The 24,186-nt window shown below is 41.1% G+C and overlaps 1 protein-coding gene across 1 annotated transcript; it reads left to right on the top strand.

The window, feature by feature from the left end:
• The first annotated feature begins 1,033 nt into the window (after positions 1-1,033).
• On the top strand, positions 1,034-23,642 carry LURAP1L (leucine rich adaptor protein 1 like). The gene is made up of 2 exons (XM_063321261.1): positions 1,034-1,600; positions 22,892-23,642. The coding sequence occupies exons 1-2, from the start codon at positions 1,034-1,036 to the stop codon at positions 23,264-23,266; spliced, it is 942 nt and encodes a 313-aa protein (XP_063177331.1). The 3' UTR covers positions 23,267-23,642.
• Positions 23,643-24,186: the final 544 nt, after the last annotated feature.

The following is a 24,186-nucleotide window of genomic DNA, read 5'->3' as shown; positions in this document are numbered from 1 at the left end:
CCCAAGCTTACCACACCACTTTTTGTGATCCTAGTTGCTATAAAGGACCTGGCACACAAAGTGAGTGCCTGGTCTCACTCTATCAACCCCCCTGACATGCGTCAGCTGCAGCTCCATGGATGGGGCTATTCATACCCCAAGTTTTCATGCCTGAAAGGTTTTTCAGTGCCGCGACAGGTGTGTGCAGCCACATCCCGGGCCAAGGAGCGACAGGGCGCTGCCAGCGTTGCTATCTGCACAGACAGCATGTGCCTGGCTATCAGAGTTACAGTAACTGTCTCAGCTAGCAAACCGTGCCTTTTCAGGGGGAGGAAAGGGGTACAAAAATAATAATAATGCGGCAGGGGGAGTGGGGGGAAGGAGAATCAGCCTGCCTGCAATGAAACCCGTTTGATGAGTGGGAGAAACATTCACACTGTATGTATACTCCTATCCCTGTTAGAAAGTGATCTAGGGTCACAGAGCTCTGGATAGTAGTTTTATTTTTTCTTCTTCTTTTCTCTTTTTTGCACCTATTCGTGTTCATTTTTCCTTTTCTTTTCCTCTCCTCTCCCTTTCTTCTCCTCTCTTCTCCCTCTCCCTCTTCTCTCTCTACCTTTCCTCTTCTCTCTTTTCCTCTCGTCTCCCTTTCTTCTCCTCTCTTCTCCCTCTCCCTCTTCTCTCTCTACCTTTCCTCTTCTCTCTTTTCCTCTCCCTCTTCTCCCTCTCCCTTCCCTCTTCTCCCTTCCCTCTCCTCTCCTTCTCCCTTTTCCTTTTCCTCTCCCTCTCCCTCTCCCTCTCCCTCTCCCTCTCCCTCTCCCTCTCCCTCTCCCTCTCCCTCTCCCTCTCCCCGCAGGGTTCCCAAGCCCTGCCCGGCAGCTCCCGGGCCAGGCCGGGGGGGAAGCGGGGGGGGAGCACTCCCCGCCGTGCGGGGGCGCCCCACCGCTCCCGCCGCCGTGCCGCGCCTCTTCTCCAGGCATTACGGTAGGCGGGCCGCGCCGCGCCTCTTCCACCTGCCAGCGGCCTTTAAAGTTGCGTCCGGCCCAGACGCGCGATGACTCGGGTCCTGGTGCCCGGGGCCGGTAGGCGGCAGCTGTCGGGGCGCATCGCCGTCCCGCCGGAGCGGGGCCGGAGGGCGCGCCCCCCCCGCTTTCCTTGGCTTAGGACGAGTTTTTCTCCCTCGTCCCCGCCTGCCTACTTTTGTCTTTCCACCCGGTGGCAAAGGAGGGCCGGGGAAGGGCGGAGGGCGCGGGGGGGGGAGGCGCTGGTTCGCCCGGGAAATCCCTATGTCTGCGGCGGGTCACCTGCGCGGCTCGGCCGCCGGCCCCGCCGCTGCCGCGGATTACCGCGTCTCCGCGCTCCCGCAGCGCCCGGGCGGCCGCGGGTAGTGCCCGGCACCGCCGCCGCGGGGCCAGCCATGGAGCCCGGCTCCCCGCCGGACCTCCGCGACGTCGAGCAAAAAATGGGGCGCAAAGTCCCCGAGAGCCTGGCGCGGCCCTTGCGCGGGGAGGAGCTGCCGGGACGCCCCCCTGCCGCCGCCGCGGCCCCCGGCCCCCGCCGCCGCCCCGCCGCCTCCCTGGCCAGGCTGGAGACGAAACTTCACCTCCTGAAGCAGGAGATGGTGAGTAGCCGGGCGCCGGCCGAGGGGCCCTGCGGCAGCGCCTCCGGCGCCTTTGCAGCCCTTTCCCCCCACCACCCCGGCGGCACCGTCCCGCCGCGGGCAGCGCTCCCCTGCGGGGTCGGCCCGGGACGCGGAGCCGCTTTCCCGCCGCCCGGCCGCGGGGAGATGGTTCTGCCTCCCGAGGTGGCAGCAGGGGGGCTGCGACCTCTGTGCCGCCGACCAGGTGAGCAGGAGGTTGTTGGCCCAGTGGCCAGAAGCGCCTGTCACTTGCCGGCTCTTTTTTTTTCTCGCCGGGTGGCAGGTCGCCAGCGGCTCACGGCTGGCTTCTGGTTCCTCTGTCAGCTGGTTAAAAGTAGTGGAAGCTGGTGTACCAATAAACAAAGCAATGCACTGGTCTTCCTCTGATGTGAATACATCTTCTGCATCACACCTGTTTCCTGCTGGTGCATAATACCTAAAGCGACACTGGATGGTTTGGGGCTGAAAATTTGGCCTGGTAATCTCAATTTCTGGACACTGGTCTTCAGAGACTTATTTAGTTCTGAACAGACGGTGCAGAAGGTGCACAGTAACTCTTGAACAAGCAGCTATTTATAATTTGGCCAAGAGGTTGGGTTTTTTTTGCCAGTGGTCTGTGATGGGACTGTGCTGTATTTAGTTTAGAACTTTTGTTTACTGTCTTAATGCAGGTGCTTGTCGTACTTTGTATATCACCATCTCAATAAATTTATTTTTTGATGATGCCATAAAACTGGCTTCTTTCTTCTTTAAGGCAAACAAAAAAAAAAAACCCACTCCTTGGAAGCAAGTGAGCAAGCAACTAGTGAACACTCAGCAGATATGGTTATGACAATGCAGAGTACTTCAGATGTGCAAGCGTAGTTGGCTTCTATTTTTATTAGGGTGTAATTGTTATGTGAGGTCCCAAAAGACTCTTTTTAGTAGCAGTTCTTTCCATAGTTCTCGCCACTAAGCTTATTTGAAAACAGTATGGAGTTTGATCTTGTTGGGATGAGGATTTTGCTGGCAATGTGTTGAGATGACTTTATGCAACTATCTTGGAATTCAGCCGTTTACAGCAAACAAAGCAATCTCATCCTATTTGAACAAGTATAGTGCCAAACCATCAGTCCCTGTGTAACCTTACAAGTGAAAGGTGGGTGGGGTTGTAAGAGTTTTTAAAGAATAAGATTGCTAGGAGAAAGGGAAAAAAAGAATATTCTGAGATTTAATAGCCAAGATGATGACCCTAATCTTGGAAGGTTGTTTATAAGTCACGCTTGCTATTGTATGACTTCATACAATTTAAGAGATCCTCATAAATCAAACTGACAATGTATTTTAATGTGATGATCTCTGTGAATTTCGGTTTTAACAGTAAGTTCCACATTGTGAGCATATCTCATGTTTAATTTTGAATTTTAAGCTTGCACAATGGTTGTAGAGTGACTTGCAGGTAGCTTATAGTGTAAAACTGTTAGGGAGGTCAGACTGCAAAGGAAACAGATAAGGTAGCCAGAGTTCTTGACATGACTTTCTAGACATGTCATGACATTTAGGCCTATTAAGGGGAGAGGTGGCTTGGCCTCATTACCTTTTGAGTTGTTCTCTTCACCTACTTTACCCTTGCAAGTTTCATGTCACAGTCTTTAGTTTGCCTCCTCTTCTTTCTGCCACCCAGTTTCCCTATTTTTTCTCCCCATCCTCAGTGTGAATGTGTTTTAGTCCCAACATCCTGGACCTCTCCTGTTCCTTGTCACTTCAATGACTGACTGACCTTCATATCTGAACTCATTGCTCATGCTAAGAAAGGGCAGTTCTGTTACGCACCTCTTCCTGTTTGACTTCTGGTCTGGGTATGCCCATTAAACCACCAATATCATGACTATTTTAAAAAGGTGAAGTATTGATACTCTGTCTGCATCTTCTTCGTGTTCCTGGCCGTCTTCTGTAATGCAGAGAATGAAAGTGAACTGTCCTCCCAGGGTTTTCTTCTACTCTCATTAGCAACCTAAGGATTTTCCTCTATCCTTAAGGTTTCTTCAGGTTCTTAATCTGTCACTTTCCCCTCTGCAGTTTTCTTTGTGACCTTGTACAGATCCAATCAACTTAAGAACAATTAAACAGCGTAAAAACCACGCTATTTCTTTCTGTATTTTTTTCTCCTTTTTCTGCACATCATTCCTAGAACAGAGCCAAAACTTCTATCTAGCTTCTTACTTCACACCTCTTTGTAACATGTTATTCTTTGGCTTCCCTGCAAGGCCAAAGACGCCGTGAACACGTAGAAAGTAGTTTGTAGCTGCTGCAGTAGTAAACAGGCGAAAAAAACGGAAAAGATTAGAAGTTTAGAAAACCAAGTGTCATCCATCAAGCTATCTTTTTCTAGTTGTGCTATGATCGCAGCTTCTGCAGCCCACTCACTGAACTTTGGATAGACACATCTGTGCTTTTTTTGCTTGCTTCAGACTTGAGACAAACATTTTTTTAAGTGTTTACAAAGCAACATTATTCAGGCTCTACTTTTCTAGTCACATACAAAAAAGTTGACACTTGTTACTGTGCTGACATCTTGATCTCTAATGCTGAGCAGTACTGTCTTCATTATCTCCTTGTATTCTTGTTTTTGTCGATGAGGATACTTTGGACAGATGTGGCTATTTTCTGTGTTGTTTTTTCTTAACTTGATAACTTGGCTTTATACAAAATTGGGCAGTTATGCAGCTCAACTTCTGTCCTTTCCCACGCCATTGTTTGTCACAGTGACTGCGCCTGTGCTGAAAAACCTGAACTAAATCTGACAAACAAATTGATTTTATAGATACTGCCTTGGTATGTTTTGATTTATCATCATGTTTGAATCATGGTGATCCCAAAGCTCTTGACTGTGCTATGGTTATATTTTACTGTTAACTACATTTTTTCATCTCTGTCCAGGCCATAGCTTCTATAAAATACCTCTGTGTTCCCCCGACATCCTATTGTTTGCCCCCTGATAGTAAAGAATAAGGGAAGCATGCCTGAACCTGTTTGTAATGCTTGGGAGTAGACAGCAAGCCTTAGCTCAGGCAGCATATAATCCTTCCAGTGACCAGAGTAAATTCAAACGTACAGGAGTGGAAGTTGGTGGAAGTTTTTGTTCATTTTAAACTGGAGGGCCATCTCCTTTCCTGTCAATGCACATGTTGTCCTTCCAAAGAAACTGATTTTCTGTTCTTCTGTCCATCTTGTGCATTAGAAGCTAATGCTTATCTTGCTTTTGAACGAAGTAACTATATCTGTTGGACTGGATAAGTCTGAGGAAGAGAGGTGGAAGCTTTGAGAGCTCTGATCAAGTTGCCGTGTCCTTGGGCTGGAAGAGTATGAATGAACTGGTAGAAGTGATTACCTCTCCTGTGTCATCTGCTGCAGGGGAATGTTAAGAGATAAGCATATTATCATGTCAGTATTTGACTTGGAAATGCTGGTTTTGACTGGGATTTAAAGCACCTGGTGGTGGCGGGGTGTGTGTGTGGCAACTGTACATCTGCTGGCCAAAGGCCTTGAGGCTTGCATCTTGCTGCTACAGATCTTTTTGCAGTTCCCGCTGTATGTATCTTTTCCCCTCAAGCCGGATTTTGCTGGTAGTCTCTGGAATCACACACAAAGCACCACGGAGTGGTGCATTTTTGAAATACGGGCCTGCTTGTCTAGGCCTTCTTTCCCCTCTTTTACCTTCAGTTTTCCACATCAAGGCCACGATGGAGACTGTGTTGGATCCTGAAAACCTTTGAGGCATAAAGCCATCAAGTAACAGGAGAAGCAAGACGTAACTGCCAGTGTGAGGCAAAATGCCACGCTCTGGTCATCCAAGGATGCGATGAGTACTTCCTACTAGCCAATGTGCCCTTTATTCAGTATGGAATTTTGTCACAATGTTAATGTTAAACTCTTTCCTCCTGTGGTATTTTACATGGAAATTTCCACTGGTGTATTAATAATAACCCTTTATAGCTGCAGCCCTGTTTCTGGTGTATCATGCTCCTGAGGTCACTATTTGATACATACGACTTCAACAGCTACACACTGCAGTAGCTAATCAGTGAGGTTCGTTCTGCAGCCTGAAATGGTACTGCTTCAAAAGACTCATTTCTCCTTCACAAGTTCTGGGCTTATTCAAAGGGAGATTTTCATAAACACCTGAGGAAAGAGAATGTGAGGGCTTTTTTTTATTTTTGTTCAAAAGTTTTCCAAATCAACTTTTTATTGCCTTTTTGAAAGCTAAAAAAGTTAAACAGAGTATAGTCTACATTACATGTAATAAAAAAAGTAGCATTCTTTGCATAAAAATATTTCAGGCAGAAAAGGTAAACTCTGTCTTGGAAGTAATGGGGTAAATGGCAGTGCTGGGACTTGTAGATGAGATTCCTTCCAGTGAACACTGCTGAGGATCAAATATTGTTAATGAATCTGAAGGCCAAACTGGATATTCTGAGTGCTTAGGGTAAAGGGATACAGAAATGGAAACAATCCTATTGCCAAGAAGCTGAGTGTGTCAGATTTAAGCTAAGGCTATTTGACATAGAGGCATATTCCTGTGCTCTCTCGGTAGTTGAGTTTTCTCCCCTTTTGCTCTTTTAGTTCTATTTTATTAACTATTTTTAAAAGGTTAATTAACATGGAGCCCTGACAAAATGAAGCAGAAATAAAAGTACTTTTTACTGATTGGAATTAAGGCAAATATGATCATTACAATGGCAGTCCTTCTCTTATTCTTTTCTTTTCTTTTTTTCTTTTTTACTTATTCTATCTTTTTTTTTCACCTGTAAGTGAAGGTGCAGGTTGGAGGGCAGAGCTGGTGTAACTCTGTTCTACCAGCTCTTAAGAGTTTGAACAACTTCAGATTTGCTTAGATTTGTTAGATCCACAGTTGTGGGGGGTCTGCCTTTATTAGTTTCTTTAAAGGACCTTTTTAAAAAAGTCAACAACTGTGACTTGAAACATCTCTTTAACACATGTTGTAGGTACAGGCTGCTACATTCACTGTTTTGTATGATAACATCAATTGACTTAATTGAAGCCAAGATCTGGTTCAGTGTGTCTAGTCAGCAGCGCAAAGCTGTGTATCAGATGCTGGTTTTCTATTAGATTAATTGGAATTTTTGCTTAAAAACTTGATTGAAGATAAAATCTTAAATATAAAATTACTAGTGGCTAAGCCTCAAGCCTGTGTAGGAGCGTTTGATTAACCTTGGTTTGTTAGTGAGCAGTTATTCAGTGAATTCCTAAAGTGAGGCTCTTCTAAGAAGTAGAAAGAAGGCATACAGAAATAGAAATGAACTTATTTCCCCTGAAGTTCTCCTGAATTTCATTGAAAAAGCTGCTAATCTTGGATCTTGCTAACAAGTTCTCTCCTTTGTAGCCTCTGATTTGCAAGATGTGGTAGAGGAGTTTGTAATTTTCACATGTTGTGCAGGTTGGGCAGTGATACTACAATACTTGGGTTAAAAGGGATTTGTAGATTGATTTTAGGGAAAACGATCAAATCCAGCAAGAAAAATTTGCAACCTAATTATAGTACCAGAACTTTGCCAAGTTTTCCATCTTTTCAGACCATCTTTGTAAGGATGAGGTGAGCAAGGTTCTTTAAATTAGTGCATATTTAAACATATCTTTTGACTGGCAAATCTCAGCTAGTGCCTGGCAAAAGGATTTAAATTGTGGAACATTTGCATGTTGCAGTCGGTGCTTATGGCTGTTCTCGTTCAGCTACAGTAGCCGCTGAAGGGTTTGAGTCCCCAGGAAGTACAGGTGAATATGTGGTTACATTGCTGACATAGCTACTGCTTGACCAAGGGTCTCTGAAACATTGCTGACGCCTTACCTAGCCTTACGGTGAAATACTTCAGTGAAAGTGATTCTGTCTCATGTATGGATCATCACGGCAAGTGTCAGGGATACTTCACTCGAGACTTCCAGTTAGACTGCCCCTGTATACTGACGCTTTTGGCAGCCCTTATTTCAAAGAATATATATTATCATTTCGTGATGTTTCGTTCCTCATTGCTGTGTTTCAAGGGTAGAGGAAACATTTTGGCTTTGAAGTTGCTTTTTGAAGTCTGATTGCTGACAATTTGTAATGAAAGACATAAAGACTAAGCACCTTCTGCACAGAGCTCTACAGTTTAAGTGACTTCTAATAGCTTTTAGCAAACAGATTACAAACTTTCTGATAAAATCAGGAGAACGGTATGATTTTCATAGAATAGCCTGGGCTGGAAGGTACGTCAAAGGATCATCTGGTTCAACCTTTCATGGAGCCTGGATATGATTCTTGAGCAGTCTGTCCAACCACATCTTGAAAACCTCCAGCAGTGGGGACTTTACCACGTCCATGGGGAGGTTGTTCCAGTGATTGATTGGCCTCACTATTAAAAATTATTTCTTATATCAAGATGAAACCTCTCCTGGTGCAACTTGTATGTGTTGCCCCTTGTCTTCTCCACGTGGCTCCTCATGAAGAGAGAGCCTCTGTCCTCTTTGCAGCAGCCCTTTAAGTATTGGAATACTGTGATAAGGTCCCTCCCGAGACTTGACTTCTCCAGGGAAAAAAGGTCTGACTCCTTCAGTCTTTCCTTATAAGGCAGGTTCTCCAGCCCTTTGATCATCATCATTTTGTGTAGATACTTTTTTTTTGGGGGGGATACTTAACAGCTAACAGTAACTGTAAACTACCTTTTGTGTGTGAGCAGGAAAAACTTGAAATGCATAATACCAAATACATATATTGAGCAGAGATGATGGCCAACAAGTGCATTTCTACTGTTAAGTACTTTCTTTTTTTTTTTTTCTAACAGTAAATAGTTAAAGAACACATTTTCAATTCATTTTTTTTAAAGGTTATAAGATCCTTTGTCTGTTCTCTGCCTTTAGGCTGAAAACCTGGTAAGCCTTCCACAGTGGACATGTTCATTTCCTATGTGTTTCATTTCTGTCCGTGTCCTGGAAGAGAGGCTAGAAACTGGAATCTGGAGCAAATGAGGATGAAGTTACAGGAGTAAAAAGACAGAGGATCTGAGGTCTTGAAAAGCAATTGGAATTTAATTAAATTGAGTGCAGTTTTTCTCTTGGATTTTCACCTGCATTTATAACCATGGAAGTTGGGAATCTTACATTTAAGCAGTTCCAAAAACTGCTTTGAGAGTTCCAAAAACTGAGAAGCAAAAGATGTTTCTCAGGTTACTGTTTTTTAAAGATGAAGAGCTCTGAACAGAATATTATGGGCAATCTCATAATAAAAGGGGAGCATTTTTGATAGGAAGGCAGACTTGTGGCTTTTGTTTCCCAGCCCTCACTCTCAGAAGTGGGGCTGCTTGTTAGAGCATTTTTGCCTTCATGCCAGTTGTTCGCTGTGTGGAATTGTGGCTTAAACCACTCGCTTATCCTTACTGGTGTGGAATGGGAGCTGGTATCTAGTAGGGCAACTGGAGCCTGAGATGGCATCAGTGTATCATTTAGTTTCTTAATTTGAGAAGTCTGTAACTATTTGGATAGCAATGCTAAGGCTACCTCAGATCAGAGCATCTGTACCCTATGCGGTCTGTAATCTTCTGTATAGTTATTTTAAAATTCTTTCTAAAACGCAGGTAACAGGCAGTGCTTGAAACTTCAGCATGGTTTTTGTGAATGCAGACCTTCTGTACTTGGAGATATATATCTCTGGATCACTGGAAAGTGATGACTTCGTAAGCTGTGATGACTCGGAAGTAGCTTGACCAAATATTGCTCTAAAATAACTGCAACAAAAACAGTTTTTTGCAGACTTGTCAGAAAGCTATTACATTATTTACAATGCTGAAGAAACTATTAATTGCAACTGTTCAAAGCAAGTAAAGGAGGAGGCAGGAGAAGCTTGAATTTGGACTGAAGCGTGAGGGTGTCCATCAGCACAGCAGTTCTGAAAAGTAAGAATACCCAGTTTTGGCCATTTGGTTTACTGAATGCTGAGGGGGATGGGGAAACAAAAACAAAAGAAAACCCCAACCCCAAACTCTGTAAGACTTTCATATGTTTGGTTTTCTTGTTAGGAAAGTCTGGATGTATTTTGGTCACTTAAGCTGTTCTAGCTGGCTGTCCTGTGGCCTTGTAAGTACTGTAGTTGTTTTCAAGCACAGTTTTGAAATATCATCCTTGTTGTTGGATAACTTCAGTTACTGCCAAAAGGGAATCATAGCACTAAGAATTTTATACCTGTGAATCTTGGTCTTTTCAGCCACTTAAGAAAAATATGAACTTTTTTGTGGCAGATGGGATAAGTTGTTCAAGGACTGGAGAAGGATTGGAGAGAGAACTGGATAGGACTGACTGCAACGGAGTTTGAGGAAGAGGCTGAAACACTTCTTCTGAAATGTGTGGCTGCCATAGAAGCCAAGAAGGAGATCAATAATTAAAATAATGATGTTTCTTTAATGTAGACGACAAAACATTCCTGTACGTCTGTACTTTGTGGTTAAGGGTATGACTGTGAGGGGTCCTCCTTTATCAGCTGAATGACTATAAACCAGATCTAGCTGGGAAACTTTCTGTGCCTGCGCTCACCGTAGTGATGCTGATTGTGAAGTAGTAAGCCTTGCCGCAAGGATAAGTTGCTTTCTGAGCTTCGTTTTACTCTGCACCATGATGCACAGAGCCATGTGAGTATACAAATGGTCTTGGTATCCCTAGAGCCAAGTATGCTCTTATTTTTAGTCTACAGCAAGCTATAGCTGTGCTAGGAGTAAAACCTAGAATGACAGAGACAATATTTTTATATGAGTCCATTGAAACTGTTGCACTGTAATCCACATGGTATTGCTATTTGTTTTCCTGTAGATAGGTGTCCAACTAGGATACTTAATTCAGTAGTAGTTGAATTCACAGCTATGTAGTGAATTATGTCAAATTAAAACATGATTAAGGATTGTGTGTGTAACATGTCTAAACTCCATTTTGTCAAGTACCAGTATTGGAGGATGTGGTTTGGAGAAAGATTTTAAGTACGCTTATTGAAGTAATCTTCCTTCTTTTTCACAGATTTAAACATGCTCTCTCTTTGTCATCAGTCATTTACAGATTAGGTGTCAGTGAATGTCTTTCCTTGTCTGTCTGTGTCTCTAGTGAGAGCTGGGTTGTGTCCAAAGTGACCAGTGGGCCTGGTAAGTACATTCTGAGGTATTCTCTTCAATGGATTCTGAAAAGCTGTTCAGCCACATACCTGAGCAGTTTTCAAGCTTCAAGAGGTGCTTGACTGTGTCAGGGAAGTGTTCATGATAATCAACTAGAAGAAACCTTAGCCTGGAGGGTGACCAAAGTAGGTGACCAAAATACATCCAGAGGATCTGTAAGCCACCTTGTATTACAGCTTTGGAAGGTATAAACAATACAGCTCAAGTTTTTTTCAGATCTAGAAGTATATTCGGATGGTCAGTTATTTCAGAAATATCCTGTCCTGTGTTCCAGCAGTGAGTTCCTCTGGCTGCCTACCTGCAGATGAGCATGTGGAATAAAATGTGTTTGAGGATCCCCTCCTTAAAGTTGTTCCAAAGGAGGTTTCCCTCCTTCCAAAAGAGCAGATAAGGAGAAGACACTGGAGCATATATATATGTCAGGTGTTAAAGTTAGCCACTCTTATTTTATCAGAATATGCAACCTCTCCCAGAGGTTCCATAACATGGAGAAGAGCAGTCCTGGCACAGCTATGCAAATCCTGTTCTCAACAATCTAATCCTTCTCCCTCCCCGCCAACCTGGCATTTTTTAATACTTATGTTTTGTCAAGGGAATGGTATGGCACGTTTGTTAATTAACAGGAAACACAAACTAGCTAAGCTGCTAGAAGTTATCTGAATGTTTCACTTGCCGTGCTGTAAAATAAACTACTTGCAATATTGTATACCCATGCTGGGTGTAGTGCCAGGTGAAGTGAAAGCATTTAGTGCCTGTAAAGCAATGCTAGATTGCTATTTAACTACTGGGAGTTTCAGATTTTATAAACGCTTTACTGGCTTAATTTGTAATTTCATTCACTGTTGTTAAGTACCAGCTGCATTCATGACTAAAATGCTTCCAGAAGGAGAGTCATTTTACTGCATTGCTGCTTTGGACATGAAACCTACCTCTCTCTAGGTACAGAAGGAAGCGCACATCCAAAAATTATAATGTGACAAATATGCTGAGTGTTTCCAAGCTCCCACATTTTTACTCCAAGGTAGAAACAAAGGTAGAACAGCTCTGTTGCTTTGCATTTTCCTGAATATTATTTTTTTCTGTCTTCCTACAGAATCTCCACTGGTTAAAAGAATGGTTGCACTGATTTTTGTAACTCAGTTAAGTGCTTATGAGACATAGTAAACATTGGACACGATTCTTAATACTGAGTGTTTGCTGAAAAGAATTTTTTAATTTACAAAGCTTCAGATTCTGACCTTTACCCTTCCAATAATTATAAATGATTAGGAAAAACAGTCCCGACAGCAAGGAGGAAGCTGTGAAGCATTTCTATGTAAGAAGAAATAGGATCTGCATTGGTTTGCCACCTGTCCAGAAAACTAGTGAACATCCGTCGTCCTTCCTGGGATGAGACTAACACATCAGTTTGGAAGGGTGACTGGAGAAGGCCTGTTCCAGCCACATCACAAGCCTGAATTTGTTCTCTAACGCTAATACAGACCATTATCTCTGCTGAGCAAAGCTGAATGATGTGTGTTTAGAGTCAAGTATGGGGTGAACAGTGTCTTTTTATATAGTTTGGTACTGAAGAATCCTTTCTATGGGCAGGAAGGTTTTTCTGACTAACAGAATTTGGATGGGTCTGCAAAATAACATGACAACTTCAAGAAGCTGGCCAGCAGGTCGAGGGAGGTGATTCTGCCCCTTTACTGCGCTTTCATGAGACCCTACCTGGAGTACTGCGTCCAGCTCTGGAGCCTCCAACATAAAAAGCACATGGATCTGTTGGAATGAGTCCAGCAGAGGGCCACAAAGATGATCAGAGGGCGGGAGCAACTCTGCTATGAGGACAGGCTGAGAGAGTTGGGGTTGTTCAGCCTGGAGAAGAGAAGGCTTCAGGGAACGCTTTTAGCAGCCTTCCAGTACCTAAAGGGAGCCTACAGGAAGGATGGGGAGGGACTCTTTATCAGGGAGTGTAGTGATAGGATGAAGGGTAACGGTTTCAAACTGAAAGAGGGTGGATTTAGATTAGATGTTAGGAAGAAATTCTTTACTGTGAGGGTGGTGAGGCACTGGAATAGGTTGCCCAGGGAAGCTGTGGATGCCCCATCCCTGGAAGTGTTCAAGGCCAGGCTGGATGGGGCTTTGAGCAGCCTGGTCTAGTGGTTGGTGTCCCTGCCCATGGCAGGGGGGTTGGAACTAGATGATCTTTAAGGTCCCTTCCAACCCGAACCATTCTGTGATTGTTCATTCAAGCAGTCATTGTAAACTCTGATTTTAGACTACTGTTCTAGTCTTTTCAAAACTATACAGTTATGAGAGGAGCAAACATGAAACCAGAGCAATAATTTTCAGATGACTTTTCCTGATCTGGGCACAAAGACTGTGTATGAACCATATTTTAGCGGGATGGTGATTACACTAGTGGGGAGATTTGGATGAAGTTTTCCCCTTAAAAATAAGGCTGAATCTGAAAGACATGCAATTTCAAGTAGTGCACAGATTAAATTTAAGGAAAAAAACTCCAAACCTTATTTGATAAGATGTGTTGACTCATTTTTATTGAGTAAGTTTGAAAAGATTTATCACTAAAACATGATGTTCATAACTTTTTCATAGGGAAAAAACACCCCATGATCAGCCTATCACTTTCTAACTCTAGTAAAGCAGTTCTAAGAGGACGTGATCACTTAAAATTAGAAGGCTGCCTTGAAGTTTCTTTTATTCTTACTCAGATAAATCTTCAGTAAATAGGATGTGAGTTTGCCGTTAGCAAAGATTTTTTTGTTAGATTAAGCATATGCTTTTAACATGACCATCTAGCCCATCTCCATGGCCACAGAATTATTACAAACAGAATCCTATTTTAAATTCTGGGGAGATTCAGACAAAGATTTTAATTTTTTTGAAAATCTTACATGTCTGTCCAGTGGTATTGCGAAAGCAGACTTGAATTTCAAGAAAGTTCAGATTTGTCTCCAGTAGTAACATTGTCATGTCTCAGTTCTGACTTAATGAAACAAGTCGGGGTTTTTTGTTTTTTTCTTTTTTTTTTTTTCCTTTTAAAAATAATGAGGTGAGGATCACTGTTGTCTCAGTAAAAGCAACATTTTCAAACTTTGGATTTACCTGTAAGCAAAACCCATGATCTTATTTCACTTTTATTTTAGTTCTGTGCTTTTGAGAATACTTACACAGTGCCAGTATTAGAACTGATTAATTTTAAAGGGATGAGCAGGTCTGGAGTGCTCATTAACCAAATCTAATTCAGAAATGAACAGATATTCTATCCAATTTTCTTTTTTTTTTTTTTAAGAGCATGTTTTGGTCAAGACAACCATAAATAAGGCAGAGAGTGAAATCCAATGGAAAAAAGATCTAGAAATGCTGTTGAGCCTCAGTGTTGTCTCACGTTGATGGGTAAGACACATACAGTCCTGTGTGGTGGCTGGCATCCAGAACACGTTATAATGATGCTGGGATCGTCCATCTGCTGTAACACTTTCTGACACCCGCAGCTGATTGTTACCGCTGTGTATTGACCTGGTATTTGCAGTGGTATTATCTTGTCTGTCAACATATGTGGGTCCATAGTATGGATTTTTCTGGACGTTTTCACCTCTGTCATAGTAGATAGATTTCTAAGGTCAGATGCTGTTTTTATGACAACAGTATGGGATATTTTGAAATATTCAGTAAAAACTTCCCATAGTATTAGAAGCTTTTTACTCTTCTCAGACCCCAGTATTTCCTCACTGGTCTCTTTCATGTTCATTCAACTAAGTTTTAAAATAATCAAGACCTTCCTTTTATATTCAGTCATCCTTCTGAGGCTGGATGTTTCCCTCCCTGAATTCTGTGGTGTTTCCGTATTTGAAGAGATGATTTTAGCAGTTATTTCATTTGGGCAGGAGGTGATGAAATAGGGACTTAACTAACTAACCTTTATTTTTTTCCTGCTACTTGGTCTCTGACCATAGCATGTTTCTCTCTGATAATCATCATAATATCTACGTAGTAGGTATTTAAATTGTTTCTTCTTTTTTTCAGTAAAATAAAACCATGGCCAAAAAACTAAAACAAACAAACAAACAGGAAAGGATTTTTCCCTGAGAATTTTGTGTTACACTTAAGCATACAAGACACCTTAAATAGTATAATGTTAAAAAAGATATAAAAAATGTACCCTACTGAGTGAATGATTCATCCAAATCATTGATATTTTACTAGGTATTAATCCAGATGGCAGGCTGCCCACAGGTACTCCACAGAAAAGGATCACCCGCATTTCAGGGAGGTAGAGAAAGGCCTTGACATCCACTTTTTTTTTTTATTACAGAGATAATGTAATTAAACAATTGCACAACTTGGCGGTATGTATTTTCCTGTCAAGTCTGAGGGGGATCAATTAGTATGTATAAAATTAACATATTAAAATACTGTGTTGTAAGAGAAATGTAAATCACCAATACTGTAATTTCCTATACCAGTTGATAACCATACTAGCATAATGTTTTGTTCATATATTTGCAAGGAATGTCCTTGAAACCTGTTCATTAACTTACTTAGACACATTTCTTACTGAGCTAACTTGCTCCCTCATGGACTTGCTCTGCCTCTTGATTATTCCGATGGTGGCTCAGATCTGACCTGCCCACTTCCTTGCTGTAGCTAATGGGTGTTTGGTAAGCTCTGCTTGCAGAAGGAGAATCCTTTTCTGGCTGATGCCAAATCACACTGTCTCTCCTTCCTAGTTAAAAAAACACTGTTCACAAAGCTATGTTACGTTCCTGCCAAATTTTACAGAAGGACCTGTAGAAATATTTACGGTAAGCATTTTGTGCAGGATAGCACGGGAACTGCAGCAGGCTGGAACAGTATCAGGATCTCTCTGCCCAGGGAGGTGGTGGAGTTTCCAACTCCGGAGGCATTCAAAACCCACCTGGACGCGTTCCTGTGCAACCTGCTCTGGGTGACCCTGCTCTGGCAGGGGGGTTGGACTAGGTGATCTCCAGAGGTCCCTTCCAACCCTATGATTCTATGATTAGGCTAGGGCTTCTTTTTAAACTAGCAAGGTCAAGGGCACAAACAGAAACTGAAGGCTTAATGACTGCTCACTTTCTGAACAGCCGGGACTTCAGAGATTGTAATGAATTATGACTAAAAATCTGCTATGAGGATTTTAACAATTTTGGAGTCTCCAAGAGAAACAACAGTATAAATGATCTCTTTTGCAAAAGAAGGCAAAAAGTAAGCCATCAAGACTGCTTCTGTAAACTGCCACAATGCTTTTACTGCGACTCGTTGTGGAAGTGACACTGAAACTTATTCAATTTGCAGAAATAAACTAGATCAGCAAACTGCAACTGCAAATCAATGATGGGTCACATAAATTTGGCTTTTGTATGTGTAGCTTTTTTATGTGCTCCTTTGTTGTCTGGAGATTACCACAAGCCTAAAAAAAATATGAGGAAATAAATGGGAAAATGTTTCAGCAATACATTATAACACAAGTCCATGCTGAAGGAAACCAGATGCACAAAAAACTGTTGATCTACATATATCATTGTTGACTGAAATTTAATTTCCCTAAATCAGTGTGGTAAATCACAGTCAGACACACATGGCATAATGATGAACACTGGAGGACCTACGTCAACTCACTGACAGTCTTATCTCTGCCAGGCTTTGGACACCACCTGCATTGTTTATGCATATGAAGAAATTGAAGAAATGAGAGTGTTCACATATAGTGTCAGGTTGATTGGGTTAGCTTGGATTATTGTAGTGCCTGAACTAATCTAAGCCAGTTGACTTTGTAGTGGAGTGGATATGGAGCATTCCCACAAGCAGTTATGGTTCCACCTGTGCATAGATGATCCCTTTCCAGCTAAGGATAGTAAACCTGTGTTCTTATACTCTGTCACATAAAAGCTCTCTGGTGTTTTGACGGGTGATGCTACAGATTGTGTTCAAATTCAGAAGTCACTCTAGGCATTCTGCTTTTTCATCTTGATCCTGAAATGCCATTGCCCAAAGTGGCTTAATTATATGAAGAAACCAATGCAAACATCCTGAGTCAGTGGGACAGTTTTGAAGTAGGCAAGAGGTTTAAAGTCATGCACATGCATACGTATTAATTAAAGTAGGACGGAGCTCATGCACAGGCTGTTAAGCATCCTGCATGTTTTAGGAGCAGACATATGTCCCTTATCTGTCATTTGTGGGTTTATTTTAGAGATGTTAAATGGGCAAAAAAAAGAGCATTTATTTTACTCACTGGTGTTGAGAAGCTAGTGTAATATCATTCTGAGCTTGCTAACCTTCAAGTGGCATACTTCTTGCTTTATGGTGGTTGCTTAACAAACAAAGCCTCTGTGTGTAACCATACTTGTCCCTGTTATAAATGTGTTAGCTCAGCAACTCCAATTAAATAATGCTTGCATTCATATATTCTGAATTTTGGACTTTGAATAGATTGCTTATGGTCTTTTAGCTTGTTATGCATATTCTCTTACGGAATTGGTTGGTGAGGCTTTATTGATGGGTTTTATATCCTTCTATATGTGCTTACTAAATTTGTATCTTCTTAAGACTCAAATAATTCGACATTGACAACCAGTGTTTATTTTATTTTTCACACTCTCACGTTTCTCCTCAGGAATTAATTTTCTTAGTTACTTTAAGAAATGTTACTCAGTGTTTGTAATAGCAAAAGTAACACCAGAAGAAAGTGGAGCAAGCTTAGCTTTTCTGAAGAAAAAGATTTATCAGAATTCAAAACAAATTATTATTTGGACATTGATTGTTAGGTTTTTTACTTTTTTGTTGTTGTTTTTTTGTTAAATCTCAAATGAATTTGTAGAATTCATTACTCCATGGAAAACTGAGGTAATCTGCCTTTAAAAATAGAAAGAGGAGATAGGCATGCCTGGGTAACCATAAAACTGTTTATCCTGAACGACACGGGAAACAGAAGAAACTTAACGGGAAAGTGGAAAGCTGTCTCTGACACACCCTAGAAAAGGGAAAACAGCAGTAGCATTAATACTCCTAAACCATACTGGTCACGCATACCTGGTGGGCATGGAAAGATTCTACTGGTTTGAAATTCCGTTTGTAAAATGGGCAATAGAGTTGGCTGTGGCAGTGTTTAACAACAGATGGAATTGGCTCCAGTGCCCATTTCGTCTGACCTCTTCATGTGCTAATTCTCTCCTGCAAGACTGTTCGCGTGCTGAACCTCTGAGCTGCTTTCAGTCAGGTACTGTATTTTGCTACTGTTTCCACCCAACATTAATTTATTGTGCAATATCTGTTCAAAATTATACTGCTTTAGAAACATGGATTCCATAGTAGCCAACCCTAGATCAGTGTTTGAGACTAGCTCGAGATCCTGTAGAGGGCAGAGCTTTTGAGCTGAGTGACTTAAATAGCTCCCTGAATCCATTAACTTGTAAGTTTAAGATTCTGTGTCTTGTAGTGACTTATTTCACCGTGCTCTGGCTAAAAGATTTGTCTTGAAGGAAGTATCTTGTTATTCATGCTCTCTCACTTCCTTTCCTTTTACTGTGCTGAGCTCTTCACAGCACGCAATATAAAGGTGTTGAGGAAAAATGAAACTATCTTTTAAATAAACTTAGGAGTATCTTTTCTTCAGATTTTATGGTTACCATTAATATCCCTGCAGACTTCCTGTAGTTGAAAGAAGCAGCAGCAGCTCGTGTCCCCAGAAATCTAAAAGAAACAGATCGCTTTCTTTTAGATTATCAGAAAGGAACTAGAGTTCCAGACAGCTTTGATAGATTAAAAGGATATATTGAACAGAATTTTTAGCTTTGTCATTTTTGGGGGGGAAGGGGATCCACTGCGTTTGGAGGTGACTGGAAGATTAAGTCTTCAGAACATGCAGCAGCAAAACAGAAGTCCATTCTGCCCGTAGTCAGAGTGCAAGTGTGACTTTGATCCAAAAGCAAAGTGACCAGGCTAGGGACAGCTAATGCACTATTTTGGGTGACTGCCAGGAAAGTGAAAATTGTCTTTGTTAACAGCCCTGATCATTAAGAGTTCTATTCTAAAACCAATAACCGAGTCAAGTCCTCTTTTAAAAACACTGTATATGTTAAAATAACATGCATATTTGGATATAAATGTGTATACATATGTATACACAGATGTCCATCTGTTTGTATATATATATATAAATTCTCTTCAATAAATTATGGCAATGTTGCACATGTGGAAGACCACAAGGAAGGCTAGTTGTGTAAGGAAAAAATATCTTGTTAGAACAACCAGTATGAGAGGGAGGGAGGCATAGAGAGGTGTTTAGGCCATTTATCCCTTCCAGACTGAAGATCTGGTTGTGTCTGAATGCCAGTGCTACCAGATTGAAAGATACTCACTGTGACTTCAATTTCATTTTCTCTTGCCATGACTAGCTGTTTAATGTTCAACATTTACAGTTCTTCCTGTGATTATACAAACTACGCAAAAGATACAAAAGCTGGCTTATAACCAGAATTTCTTTTGCTCTCTTGTCACAATTCATTTCCTCTGTAGACCACACGTTTGTGCTGAGGACTGATAGATGCACAAACACACCTACCCTATGGTGGTGCTGTGCTCTGCCTTTGACTCAAAAAGCAGATGTAGAAACCATTCTGGAATATCTACATTAGCTATAATACACTCTGTTTAGAGTATATCTGAAGTGCACCTGCTGCTGTGCATAAGGAATGGAGCAGTCAAACATACTGCAATTTTGTTGTGTTTAGTCCCTTATCCCTATAGTTGAACCATCTCAGAACTGACTTGTTTGCTCCGAGAGTTACATGGGGTACAGCTACATAAGTGAGTACGAACGAACGAGATTGTGTCTGGGCTAAAGCAGATAAGAGGCAAGAAATGTCGTAGTGACATTTTTGTGTTATCAAGCAAATGATGAAGGAAAACATGTTAAAGAAAGATGACATTTGGTGGACTCCTTTTTAATGTTTGCTTTAGGACAAGCACACTCTTGGTATGGGAGAGTTGGGGTGATGTTTTAGCTTGGAGGAAGAGGACTCAAGTACGCAGGAATGCAAAGAATTACTCCAAGTAAGGCTGTTCCACGGAAATGCTGAAGCTGTGTGTGTATTTAGAGAAAAAAAATGATTTATTGTGAACTGAATCTGAAATACATGAGATCTCTATCTAAAAGGGACTGTTTCATTAGGGGTGTATTGGTGCTAGCTCTGCTAAACATTTCCTTAATCAGCCTCTTGGGAAATTTCCTGTCTCCAAGCTTGCTTATATTCAGCAAGTTGCTGAAGTCTGTAGTTGCATGGGGGAAGTCGGGTAATTTACTGCTTTCATGACAGCCTAGTTGCTGAGCAAATGGTTTATAGTGATTTATGGGTAGGAGCAGAGGAACTGCCTTGAGCAGGAGAGCTACAAAATGGTCAATCTGTTTACAGATCCTCACATCTGAACAATGATAGATGGGCAGTATTGTTAAAACTGTGAATAGTAAAGATATTTTGCACAGTACCAGGTTAGCTGTGTTAACTTCTGTGACATGGCACTGAGGATAATTCACAAGTCATTCTGGGAACTGGGGAAGGAGACTGGGAATACACATGAGAGTTACATCGACAGTCTGTTACTAGCAAACCTTAAAATGTCTTTGTGTTGGGTTGACCCTGGCCAGTAAATAAGTGCCCACCAGCTGCTCACTCACTTCCCTCTTCCCCTCCTGGCATGGGGGAGAAAACTGGAAGAATAAAAGTGAGAAAAACTCATGACTTGTAATAAAGACAGTTTCGTAAGTGAAGGAAAGAAAGAAAAAAACCAAGTGATGCAAAGTCATCACAATCTCCCTCCAGTAGACCAATGCCCAGACAGTCCCCAAGCAACAGCTACATTAGAAAAACCAAACTCACAGGTTTTATTGCTGAGCACAACATTATAGGTCAGGGAATATGCCATTGGTCTAGTCAGCTGTCTTAGCTCTGTCCTCTCCAAACATCTTTCTCAGCCCCAACCTACTCACTGAGGGTGCAGAGTGAAAAACAGAAAAGGCCTTGATGCTGTGCAGTCACTGTTCAGCAGCAGCTGAAACACTGGTGTGCTGCCAACACTTGTTTTAGTCACAGATATCGAACACAGCACCATACTGGCTGCTATGAGGCATCCCAGCCAGAGCCAGTACAATCTTCTGCAGTATCTAACAGAATAAAAATACATTAAAATAACTTTCTGAACAACTGTACCAGGCAAGTGTAATTTAGTATATTGAGAAGATGGCATCTGAGTGTGGAAAGAACTGTGTCCAGATTGCACTCTTGGCAAAACAAGATACAGTCTTTGCTTCCTGAGAATAGTGATTCCATTCCAGTCCATTGTGGATGAACAATACAGCTGCTGTATTTCTGTATAATAACTGTGGACTTGGAGAATAGCAGAAAATGTCTATTGTCTGGCATAACAGATCTTACATGTTTTCTTCCGTATTTCTCATCTGAGTGAAGACATTCAAATTTTCAATATAATGTATTATCTTTTACGAATTACTGACCTTAAAGTTAAGATTTTAGTACACCGTGAAAGAAAAGCATGTAATACATGTGTATATATCAAACATAATGGCACGCGTATTTTTGTAGAGAAGTACACTCAAATTATATACAAAGTATTTTCCAAATGCACGTATTAAAGCAGTGACATATCTGCCTGTAGAATGCTTGTTTAGTACAATTAAAGGATGTAAGAACATGTGATAAAATATGACACAAATTACATGCTAGACATGGTATCCCTATGAGTTAATCTGCAATGACTGGCGCCTTTTTTCCAGTGGTTTTAAGCATGCATGCCCTGTGTTGGCACTATGGCAAAAGTTCATCTAGGCGGAGGACTTACTGTGGAAGTGATGACTCTGGAAGTGTGTCTGTTGTGACGTCAAACATTCAGTAGTCGTGAGGTGCTGTTGGAAAGGGCTGGAGAGTTGATTAGGTCACAAACTAGCATTATCTTCTCACAGTATGGGTAGAAGTAGCTTCTGGTTCTCCACTTTTCATATTATGGTCAACTCATTTGTCAAGACTGCCTTTTCAGCATTTTTACTTGTGTGTTGTGATGAATAGGGGGTCACATAGATATTTTTTTGCCAACATTTGTGATGTGTCAGGTGAAAAGAAAGAAGGAACAAATAAAAGCCGTAGGCCTCACATTTATGTGTCATCTCATTGTGGAAATCTGAGTAAAACAGTGGCTTATAAAGTTCGTCCGTTAAGGAAAACATGAAGTCAGTTAACTTAAATATATCTTTGAAATGCGGCACTGTAATATTCCACTGTGCTTTACCATTAACACTCCTGTGTGTAAGCGCCAGCCACCACAACTAAATTGGAAAGTAGGACTTTGTGCTGAGTGTGTATTTTTTAGTTATTTTTTGCAAATTTTTTTCTTTATGTTAATCTATAGTAAGTGGTTGACTGTGAACTCATCATCTAATCTGGGTTTAAATAATTTGAAATTTACAGTTTCAGTAAATTCAATATTCAACTCTCAGGCGTTTATACAACAGCTTGCAACAAAAACTCGTGTAGTGTGAATAAAATTTAGAAGTCCGTAAGTCTTTTTCCAAATGGTGCACATCTGAAAATTTTAGGTTACCCAAGTAGCCATAATAAGCATAATTTGGGAGAAGTGCTTAGTTGCCTGGATGTGCTAAGCAGTTTACAGTAATTGTAAATGGAAATGGGTTTGTGTCTTGCTTCTCTGCATAATGAAAAGCTATCCCCAAGAATTGTCACAGCAGCTGTGTTTCTCATCTAAATACCATTGTACCAGTGCATGTACAAGTCTTGTCATTGACTAGCATTCCTTTTAATGAACTGCTTACGTAGCCTGATAAGGTTCTCACTTGAACTTCATTGAAAGCATTAGTATCTCAATACTTAAACTTTTTTTATTTTTTCTAATTATTTAAATAGGTTTGTCCTAGATGTGAAAGATGGGGATTTTGTGTGGATTTTTTAATCCACTCGTGGCTTCCAGCCTGCTATTTAGAGTTTGATTTCGAAGAAAATGAATAATGTTTTTAATCACTTTTGCCTTGTAGGTTAATCTCCGAGCCACTGATGTGAAGCTTATGCGTCAGCTACTCATCATCAATGAAAGTATTGAATCAATCAAGTGGATGATTGAAGAGAAGGCCATTGCAAGCAGAGGTAGCAGTTTGAGTGGCAGCCTGTGCAGCTTGCTGGAAAGTCAGGAGACATCCCTCCACGGCAGCTGTAACAGTTTACAAGACTGTAGTGATGGACTGGATGGAATATCAGTGGGGAGTTACTTGGACACCTTAGTGGATGATGTCCCTGGTCACCAAACCCCTTCAGATATGGACCAGTTCAGTGATTCTTCTATTATGGAGGACTCACAGCCTCTGCAGAAGCATCCCAAAATTGATTCTGATGAGTACTACTGTTTTGGTTAACAAAAACAAGTTCCAGTGGGACACAAATGCACTTGTACTTATCCTTTTTCTTTGCTGCTATTTTATTTCGTGTGCAAACCCCCCAAACTTCTCTTGGAAGGAAAACATAATATGATACTTTGATTCCACTTGATAACTTTTCTTTTGCTTCTAATACCTTTTTTGCTTGGTGGGTTGTGCTTTCCTCCTTACCTTTTCTTTTTCTTAATTTATTGTTGCAATTTTTGTTTCTTTGTTTGTTTTAATTTTTTACAATGCTGTATTTACAGGTCTTTAAAAGTGGTGAAGGAAAAGCTTTATCTTTATAATGAGACATCAGGGAACAAGAGCAAAAATTTTGTATTTGTTGGCAATAAAATTTCTTCTGATAAATATATGTTGTGGTAAATTTTCTTGACTACCAGGTTTGGCCTTTCCAAAGACACTGTTCTTATTGAGCCTTAAATCTGAATCTTGAAAATACCTCAAAATATTTTTCCTTTTGTAAGCAACGATACTCAATTCTGTTAAGCTGTCTTCACTTGGAATATAAAGTATCATAAACCTTTCTGTGTGAAGTTTCTTTCTTCTTGAACGTTCTCATCCTTCTTGTCTAATTATGATTTTAAATTCTGGTCTTCATTGGTGTCTTGCAGTGATGCATTCCAATATTCTGCATAAGAGTATATTTCATTTTTGTGCTTCATTCCATTCAATTTTATTGAACCTGGTGTTTTATAGACACAGTCTGTATCTGTAAAAAAATGAGAGAGGCATCCAGTTCTAATAGTTCGGATACTGAGACAAAATTCCTCAGCAGTTATTTCAAAAATTTAATTTAAAGTCCCGACAATTTTTATCTTGAATTTTTGAGGGATTTAGAGGACACTGATGAAACAATTTACAGGAGACAACGTGCTAGGAGGCGTGTCCTGTTTTGC

Source organism: Chroicocephalus ridibundus, chromosome Z (assembly GCF_963924245.1).
Source record: "Chroicocephalus ridibundus chromosome Z, bChrRid1.1, whole genome shotgun sequence".
Taxonomy (NCBI): Eukaryota; Metazoa; Chordata; class Aves; order Charadriiformes; family Laridae; genus Chroicocephalus; species Chroicocephalus ridibundus.
The sequence above is the reverse complement of the archived record's forward strand: the minus strand, read 5'-3'. Positions and strand labels throughout refer to the sequence as shown.

Coding starts and splice junctions, on each gene's coding strand:
- LURAP1L (XM_063321261.1), top strand. CDS start 1,034: ATGACTCGGGTCCTGGTGCCCGGGGCCGGTAGGCGGCAGCTGTCGGGG. Junction 1,601..22,891: donor ACCTCCTGAAGCAGGAGATG/GTGAGTAGCCGG, acceptor TTTGCCTTGTAG/GTTAATCTCCGAGCCACTGA.